Source organism: Citrus clementina, unplaced genomic scaffold (genome assembly GCF_000493195.1).
Source record: "Citrus clementina cultivar Clemenules unplaced genomic scaffold, Citrus_clementina_v1.0 scaffold_9, whole genome shotgun sequence".
NCBI classification, from domain to species: Eukaryota; Viridiplantae; Streptophyta; class Magnoliopsida; order Sapindales; family Rutaceae; genus Citrus; species Citrus x clementina.
Genome location: NW_006261964.1, coordinates 22682340 through 22691737, shown reverse-complemented (window position 1 = coordinate 22691737; position 9398 = coordinate 22682340). Strand labels below are relative to the sequence as shown.

Below are 9398 nucleotides of genomic sequence, written 5' to 3'. Positions count from 1 at the left end.
TCGGATCGCCGTTTAGGTCCAGAGGCTACTGGTTGATATCGGCGAGCCGTTTATCACATATGTCGGTTCGCCGTTTTGGTCCAGAGACTACCCTTCAGTTCTGGTTGATATCGGCGAGCCGTTTATCACAAATGTCGGTGTGCCGTTTTCGTCCAGAGTCTAATCTCCATTTCTGCTTGAAATCGACGAGCCGTTTAATACACATGTCGGATCGCCGTTTTCCACAAAAACTGCTGCAGTGAACTATTTTGCAAGATGACTGTTTTGTCTCCAAATCTTTATAAAAATACTTTATGAAACTTGTCAAAATAGATGAAAATTATGTTGAGCTTTTAAAACGATTAATCAATCTTAATCATGTTTGTTATCATCAAAATCAATAAAGAATAATTTATGTTAACATGTGTGAGATTGATATTTTTAAAATTGAAACTATGTGTCAGAAGGCTGCCATTTCGCAAGAAAACAGGAGAGAGACATAAAGACAATTGTTCGTTCTCATCAGCAGTTGAGTAAAAAAAAAAAAAGTGGCGGGAAAGGGAAAAGACAAAGAGAAGATTTTTTATCTCGACGGTACACAAAGTTTAGTCAAAAAAAGAAACTAAGCAAGGTATCCCCGGAAAGACAGTAAAGCGCCATGTGTCGACAAATGAAATGACTGCAGCACAATCTGAGGTACCCCGCACGATCCGAGGTACCCGGCATGATTTAAAGTACCCCGCACAAATAGAGGTACCCCACACAAATAGAGATACCCCACATAAATTGAGGTGCCCGGCAGATCAGATACAAGAGAATCCTCAAAAATTATCCGCCGTGAGAAACGTCTCCATCTCTTAAAAGATATTATTCGATTTTGTCAGAATTAGGAATCAAGAATGTCGTATCAAAAGGGGGGGATAGCCGCCTGCTACCTCTGTCAAAAGTGAAGAACATTGTCCTAAGGACAGTGGTCCTTAGTCGCCAACCCGACAGCTACTGCAGAGGTACCCTAGACCACTCTCCAGCGCGCGCTACGTTTCCAAAGGATGAGATACATCGCGAACATGCACATAACGGCCGAAAAATCATAAAAAAGTAAAAGGACGTTAGCCAAAAAGGGTACGCCACGTGGCAGCTGAGGTACTCTATATATAAAGGTGCGTATGTTTCATTCTTAAGGGAGGTTCTCACTCACCATTAACACTCACACTCCAAAAAATAGGCTTTCTTCAACCTTAAACCCTAATTTACAGAGGGCTAGCCAGCTCTCTTTGCCCTAAAAGCTTGAGTTTGCTAATTTGAGCATCGGAGTGTGAACGCTGGGGTACCCCGGCTTCACCTCTAACCTCTATTTCATTATTTTGCAGGCGTGAAGCTCATTTTGGAGGACACTTTTCTTCGGGAGGTACGTCAGGTGCCATGTATTGGAGTACATACAACAACTAGTTTGGTAACCGTGAAGGAGGCTTTTTGTGTGCTCTCCCCACAGACGGCGCCAATTGTTTTCAACAGATTTTGGGGCTAGGAAAAGACAAATCTATCTAGAACAATAAATTTTTATTTTTAGAGGAGACGGGGTACCTCACTAGTTTGTTGTGCGCAGTGTGGTGTATCTGAAATTCGGGGGAGGTGAGAAGGGGAAAGAGGGTGGTAACAATGGTGAAAGGTCAGAACCAAGAGAGATGTCCTTCAAATGAGCTTTACACCTACAAAACAGTAAAATAGAGGTTAAAGGTGAAGCTAGGGTACCCCGGCGTTCACACTCCGACGCTCAAGTTAGCAAGCTCAAGCTTTTATGGCAAAGAGAGCTGGATAGCCCTCAATAAATTAGGGTTTAAGGTTGAAGAAAACCTATTTTTTTGGAGTGTGTGTTAATGGTGAGTGAGAGACCCCTTGGAGAATGAAACCTAGGCACTTTTATATATGGAGTACCTCAGCTGCCACGTGGCGTACCCTTTTTGGCTAATGTCTTTTTTCCTTTTTATGATTTTTAGGCCGTTATGTGCATGTTCGCGGCGTATCTCATCTTTTGGAAACGTGGTGCGCGCTAGAGAGTGGTCCAAGGTACCACTGTAGTAGCTGTCGGATAGGCGGCTGAGGACCACTGTCCTTGGGACAATGTCCTTCACTTTTGGCAGAGGTGACAGGCGGCTGTCCCCCCTTTTAGCACGACATTTTTTATTCCTAATTCTGACAAAATCAAATATTATCATTTAAGTTATGGAGATATTTCCTATGGTGGACTTCTTCAAAGGATTCTCCTGAGTTGGACCTATCGGGTACCTCAAGCTATATGGGGTACCCTGATCCATGTAGGGTACCTCGAGTTACTTTGGAGTTAAGTGGGGTATCTCTAATTACGCTGGGTACCTTTAATCGTGCAGGGTACCTCTAGTCATGTGAAGTACCTCTAATTAGGTCAGATACCTCTAATCTTGCTGGGTACCTCTAATCATACGGGGTACTTCTAATCACGCCGGGTACCTCTAATCATGCCGGGTACCTCTAATCATGCGCAGTACCTCTAATCATGTGGGGTACCTCTAATCAGGTTGGGTACCTCAAGTTATTCTGAGTACGTTGAATTATGTTGGAGTTATTTTGGGTACCTTGAATTATGCTGGAGTTATTCCGGGTACCTCGAATTATACGGGGTACCCCAATCTATGCGGGATACCTTGAGTTACTCTGGAGTTATGCGGGGTATCTCTTACCGTGCCGGGTACCTCTAATCGTGCGGGGTACCTCCAATCATGTCGGGTACCTCGGATTGCACTGAAGTTATTCCATTCGTTGACACGTGGCGTTCTGCTATCTTTCCTATTTTTTCCCCAAACAACCTATATTTCAAAATTATGTACGTATATCTTCTGGGTTGTGAATTAACTACATATCCATAAAAGAGAAATATAAGACCGACGCTAGAGCTTCACTCTTTCAATTGTCATTTTCACCATTTCACTCCTCACTCAACAAAATGTACAATGCAAAATGTAATGCGTGCCTAAAAAGTCATATGCAAGTATGTAACCATAAGTAATGTACTTTGGGAATGTTTGGCACCCCTCATTACATAAGGTTGCATTACTAAATAAATATAACTTCTTAATTTAATGTAATATTATATAATATAAATTTTTGTATTCTTTTATTTTTACATTATAAATATTAATGCAAATTAATAAATTAATAATTTATTATTCAATAATATTATATTAAAAATGTAACTAAATAATGTATTATTTAATTATATTATAATAATTAATATATAAAATTGATTAATATTTAATAAGTTAATATAACTAATAATAAATACTTAAATAATTTATAAAAATAAAAATATAGCATAATATTACATTATTTAATTATATTATGGCAATTAATATATAAAAATTTATTATTATTTAACAATTTAATATAACTAATAATAAATATTAAATGTAAATATATTTGAATAATATTAATGAAAAATTAATAGTAATATAAATAATCGTATAAAATATTATTACCTATGCTACAAAACTCTTAGTTGGATTATTTAGCACAATTTATTTGTTAGTGAATATAGTATAGCTATTGTATCACTTTATTATTTTGTGAAACTTTTATTCTATCATCTTAAGATGACTTTTAAACTAACTTATAGGTTTTAACTATTTATTTATGTTGTTATATTATTTAAAGATTATTTGATTAAATTATTTGCTTTGATATTTCACATGTTACGTATTTAAAAATTCTGAAAAATAAATATTATGTTGCCGAAAATTTAAGGCCATGAGCTTCAATCTTTATGTAGAATTGTGATATTTTTTAACATACTGTTAAATTTCAAAGCAAATATTATTTTTAAAATTTAAGGTATCTATATTTAGTATTTTTCTAAGTAATAATAAATATTATTTTCTAAATATATAATTTAAATTAATCACAAAAAATTAATACAATATAGTATAATACCGAACATATTATAATTAAAAATTAATACAATACAATATAACACAACGTTGTATAATATTATTATAATACAATGTTAATATAATACAATATAAATGTATTAAAATAATATAATATAATATATTATAATACAATGTACCAAACGCACATTTTAAACATATTGACCTTTTTATCATGTAATCAAATAATTTCTTCCAATATTTTTGTTAAACCATGAAAATTCACATAGTTAAATGAGCACTCAATCCTCTATTACTGTAAATATTTCTTAAAATCAGTAGAACAGTTTAGGGTACTTTTTAAAATCCTAAAGCCTATAACCCGAACAATTATAAACCATAAATTCTTTTTATACAGTAAAAATCAAGTGTAGATGTAGTAAATCACCCCTTTATTCCGCGAATTTTCGGTAGAAAGTATCGGATTGGTGGTGCTAGAATTAGTAGCAGCAGAAGAAGTGAAGCAGCAGCAGCAGCGTCGTGAAGAAGAGGCGGTGCGTGCTCAACTATCTTGAATTTTTAAGGATTAGAATTTAATTTAGGGTAATTAGGTAATTGCATATAAAAAAGGGTATATGAGGAATTTTGTAAGTACGAGGGTCTATTTACATAAATACCCTACTTTGGGGACAAATTCCTGGTTGAAAAATCAATAAAAGAGCGGCATCACAAAACAGAAACCCAAGGCCCTCTGAGCCACTGAACAGTTAAAAAGATGCAGAGAGCTCTCTCCATCAGACGCACTCTCCAATCCCTTCATCACCGCCTCCTCTTCAACAAATCGGTCCCATTGAAACACCACCCATTACCTTCAATCCGTACGCTCTCATCAACACCATCTGCATCACCATCACCATCACCATCACCATCACCATCACCGTCTGATGCTGAAATCCGTAAGTATCTGGGCTACACTGCTCTCCTCGTATTCTGCGGCGCCGCCACATACTATTCCTTCCCATTCTCCGAAGACGCCAAGCACAAGAAGGCCCAGATCTTCCGTTATGCCCCGTTACCCGAAGACCTCCACACTGTGTCCAACTGGAGCGGGACCCACGAGGTGCAGACTCGGAACTTCCATCAGCCCGAGAGCGTTGAGGAGCTTGAGAAGTTAGTTAAGGAAGCCAATGAGAAGCGGGCCAGGATCCGGCCCGTCGGTTCCGGGCTGTCCCCCAATGGCATTGGGCTCGCCCGCGCTGGGATGGTGAATCTGGCGCTCTTGGATAAGGTTTTGGAAGTTGATAAGGAGAAGAAGAGAGTGAGAGTGCAGGCTGGTATTAGAGTTCAGGGTTTGGTCGATGAGATTAAACAATATGGCCTTACCCTTCAGAACTTTGCTTCTATTCGAGAGCAACAAATTGGTGGCATTGTTCAGGTTATTTTCCTTTTCTTGGGTGTCTTTTATTTATTTTATTTTATTTATTTATAAGCTATAAATTGCATAAGCTTTCTCTGCTTTCCTATGGAATCACGAGCTGTCGAGTACGGGTGAAGCACTAAGCTTAGACTCAGCTGCTGTGGCTTTTAAGGCAAAGCTTGAAAGCTAAGATGAATTTATGTTGACATTTCGAGCTAAGATGAATTTATGTTGACATAAAAATCCTTTTGAATCTCCTATTTCAACAAAATTAAATTTGGTTCTATTTTATAGTAGCTGTAGCTTTTAAGGCTGAACACCTTGATACTAAAAAGAGACTTAAAAGAATCGTTTTCACTTTTTCCTTTGGAATTTGGAACAGTTGGAGTATCTAGAAGGCTTCAAGCGCAGCACAAAACTGGATATGATACTTGCCATTTCTGTTTTTAAAGGAAAAGAAACAAAACTCCACATTGAGCTGAGAATTATCGATTATATGATGTGAGCCAGTGTTTTATTTTATTTATTTTTTTTATCCTCTGATTATTATTTTCTGTCTATTGGTTGTTAGGTTGGTGCACATGGTACAGGTGCAAAATTGCCTCCTGTTGATGAGCAAGTCATCAGCATGAAATTGGTCACTCCTGCAAAGGGAACAATAGAGGTTTCCAAAGAGAAAGATCCGGACCTCTTTTATCTAGCGCGTTGTGGTCTTGGGGGTCTTGGAGTGGTTGCTGAAGTCACCCTTCAGTGTGTCGAGAGACAAGAGCTTGTAGAGCACACAACTGTCTCAAACATAAAAGAAATCAAGAAAAACCACAAGTAATTATTTGTTCCATTTATATTTTATTTTGAGCAAATCTAAGATCCTTGGTTGTCCCAAAATATTAATCCAATCTTCAAGTAGATCATTAGCCTACAACTCATTGAGTCCCTCCCAATGTTATTTTGTTGTGAATTATTTTGGAAAATTTTGGTGCATTTGCTTTCATCATGTTTCATTATTTCTTGTATGCTATGAACTCTATGTAGAAGAAATTATAGATTTTACATTATTATATAAATAAGAATTTTGCCTGTGTATTGTAAACTGAATCTTCTTTTAGTGGTTATGCACTGCATGCAATTTATTTCAGATGTGATGCATAACTATTTATATCTTTGGGATGAGATTGAGACAGAAGTGACTATTGTTTTTATCATAGCGTAGTGTGTAATGAAATAACAAAAGATGGTGGATCTTTTTGTGTCTCAAATACTAAAATTTTCTCTGTTTCTACTTGCAGGAAATTACTGTCTGAGAATAAGCATGTAAAGTACCTTCATATTCCTTATACTGACACAGTTGTAGTTGTGACATGCAACCCTGTTTCAAAATGGAAAGGTCCACTAAAATTCAAGCCCAAATATACTAAAGACGAAGCTCTACAGCATCTTCGAGACCTCTACAGGGAATCTCTTAAAAAGTACAGGTATGGTTGTTACCTTTGGTATACATTTTGCTTCTACAAATTTGGGCACAAGGATAGGTAACTAGTGATACTAATAATTTTTTGGGCCCTAGAAATGCTTGGATGAGCTGAACATCTCTCTCTCTCTCTCTTTCATGCACAAACACCACAAGCACACACATGAGATCGCACAAATAAGTTATTCTTTCTTTGTTTAACTAATTTTAATAAGGCTTTCCTTTTCTTTTATCCCATATAACTTGGCATTAATGCCTTTATGAGAGTAAAGCAAGGTATTAGCTTCTAAGTATTTTAAAACTTTTCTTGCATAGTGGAAAAATCAAGGTTGTCAACATTGCGAACACGAATGGTTTCACATTTGCATTCTGTTTCCTTTTTCCTTTGTTCTTTACTTTATATTTGTTATAATTTGTTGTCTTAGGGGTATATTTGAGGCCCTAATTCAGTCAGGAACTGCTTGCCTGACATTCTATTGAATTATTAGTTGGTCAAAAATTCCACCCATTGTGCAAGAATGTAAGTGGGTAACATTAAAATGATAAAATCTTTAAGAATGTAAAAAGTAATTTTGACATTATTAGTTTTATGTTGCTTCAATAAATTATTTTTAGACATAAACAAGCACGTGTGGCTAGACTAATAACAAAACGTACGTGGTGTTGTCTAATTCTTCAGAATTCTGGTAACCGAATTGATGAAGTCAATGTAGGCCATTGGACGCATATATCTCCATATTCTAAGCCTAATGGTAGCTATTTACTATAAGTTCCAGTTTGCATTTGCTCTCTATTTTGATTGTTTCTGATCCTAGTTTGTCCAATTGCATCTTTGTTAACCACTTTTATGATCAACATAATTTTTTTTCATCTTTTATTTATTAAATCCACTTGTCATTGTTGTTCCCTTTTGCAAAATAAAGACCGTTAACTGCTGACCCTCAAAAAATTAAAGCCTTACCTCATATCACGGAAGTGTTACCATTGTTGTGTTCATTTATTTGTTTCAGTCACTCTAAATGCTCGTTTTAGCTACTTGCAGGGCTGATGTAATGACAGCACCATTGTTGTGTTCGCTTATTTGTTTCAGTCACTTTAAATGCTTGTTTTAGTTACTTGCAGGGCTGATGTAATGACAGCTAAATCTCCTGACGGCACTGAACCAGACATAAATGAACTTTCATTTACAGAGTTAAGAGATAAACTTCTTGCACTCGATCCTCTTAACAAAGAGCATGTCATAAAGGTTAATCAGGCTGAGGCTGAGTTCTGGAGGAAGTCAGAGGGATACAGAGTGGGATGGGCTGATGAAATTTTGGGCTTTGATTGTGGTGGGCAACAGTGGGTATCAGAAACTTGCTTTCCTTCTGGAACCCTTGCCAAGCTGAGCATGAAAGATCTTGAGTATATAGAAGAGCTAAAGCAGCTGATTGAGAAGGAAGATATACCTGCACCTGCTCCTATAGAACAGCGCTGGACAGCACGAAGTCAGAGCGTCATGAGCCCTGCTTATAGCTCAGTCCAGGATGACATATTCTCATGGGTAATATTTTCTGTTATTCCCTGTTAATTTTTATTCTGTATATGTTTTTTACTTCAAATCTTGTCTCTAGATCTAATTGGTAAAAAGATTTTACCAGACTACCAAAACCCATTTAAACTGTTCACTAGTCACCTCATTACAACCCACACTATTCTTGGAAGAAGATCGAGTTCGTATCCAAAACCCCTCCTGTCTACTGTAATCTTCATAGTAGTTTCTAGTCTTCTCTAACAATTCAAAAAGCATCCCCACATATGGTGCCTCTAATTGTTCATGGTTTTTTTCAACTTCACCATTGTTTCCCTACAATGTGTCAAACAGTTCATTGAATTTTATGAAAGAAAGTAACAATACTGAGACAACATAATGATTTTAATAGAATGAAAAATAAACAGTGTATGAAAGATGAAAATATAGAAGGAAAATAATTTACGAATTAGAAAAGTTAGCCAAAATTAACTGGGGGAAATAAAAAAAGCAATTATAAAAGTCAATTGTAAAAATATGACAATATACCAAATCTTCTATTCTTTCAGAAATTTTTACAAAGAATTGTGAGATGAATTTGGAGAGAGTAAAGAAATTTTTGTGGCTGAGCAAAAAAAAAAAAAAACAAATGAAAGTCCGGGATTGAAAAGCAAAAAGAGAAGAGAGAAGGAGAGAGAGAGCATGTGCAGAAGGAGAGAAAAAATATAGGAGGAGAAAGATTTGGGATGGGTCCACACAAAGAGAAAAAATATAAAATATTATTGAATATTTAATTTCAATAAATCTGATCAATTGATTCACCCCAAATCCAATGGATATTAATGAGTGTAAAACTAAGGGTATTCTTAGGGGACTGCTGATCCGCAGGGAAGAAATGGCCTCAAATTCAATTCCTTAACCATTATCAACACACTTATTCTGTATTTTACAGCCCCCAGTCGCTGTTACTATTTTTAGCTATTAGTTTGAGTGCTTGTATGTGCATAATGGTTTAGTTGTGGGTTATGATTGGTGATCTGTGGAAAATGTTGTGAGTTGTTTGGATTGCTTGTGTTGAACTATGTTTTGATTCCATTTCAGGTTGGCCATTATTATGTACCTTCC

General features: G+C 36.2%; 1 protein-coding gene across 1 annotated transcript in view; it reads left to right on the top strand.

Annotated features, from left to right (window-relative positions):
- Nucleotides 1-4574: 4574 nt before the first annotated feature.
- The window catches only part of LOC18032024 (L-galactono-1,4-lactone dehydrogenase, mitochondrial), a 15245-nt gene continuing 10421 nt past the window's right edge, over nt 4575-9398 (top strand). Inside the window, exons 1-4 of the mRNA XM_006421206.2 lie at nt 4575-5313; nt 5867-6117; nt 6582-6767; nt 7886-8326. Coding sequence (XP_006421269.2) covers nt 4654-5313; nt 5867-6117; nt 6582-6767; nt 7886-8326 — 1538 coding nt within the window. The 5' untranslated portion in view covers nt 4575-4653. The remainder of the gene's footprint in view (nt 5314-5866; nt 6118-6581; nt 6768-7885; nt 8327-9398) is intronic.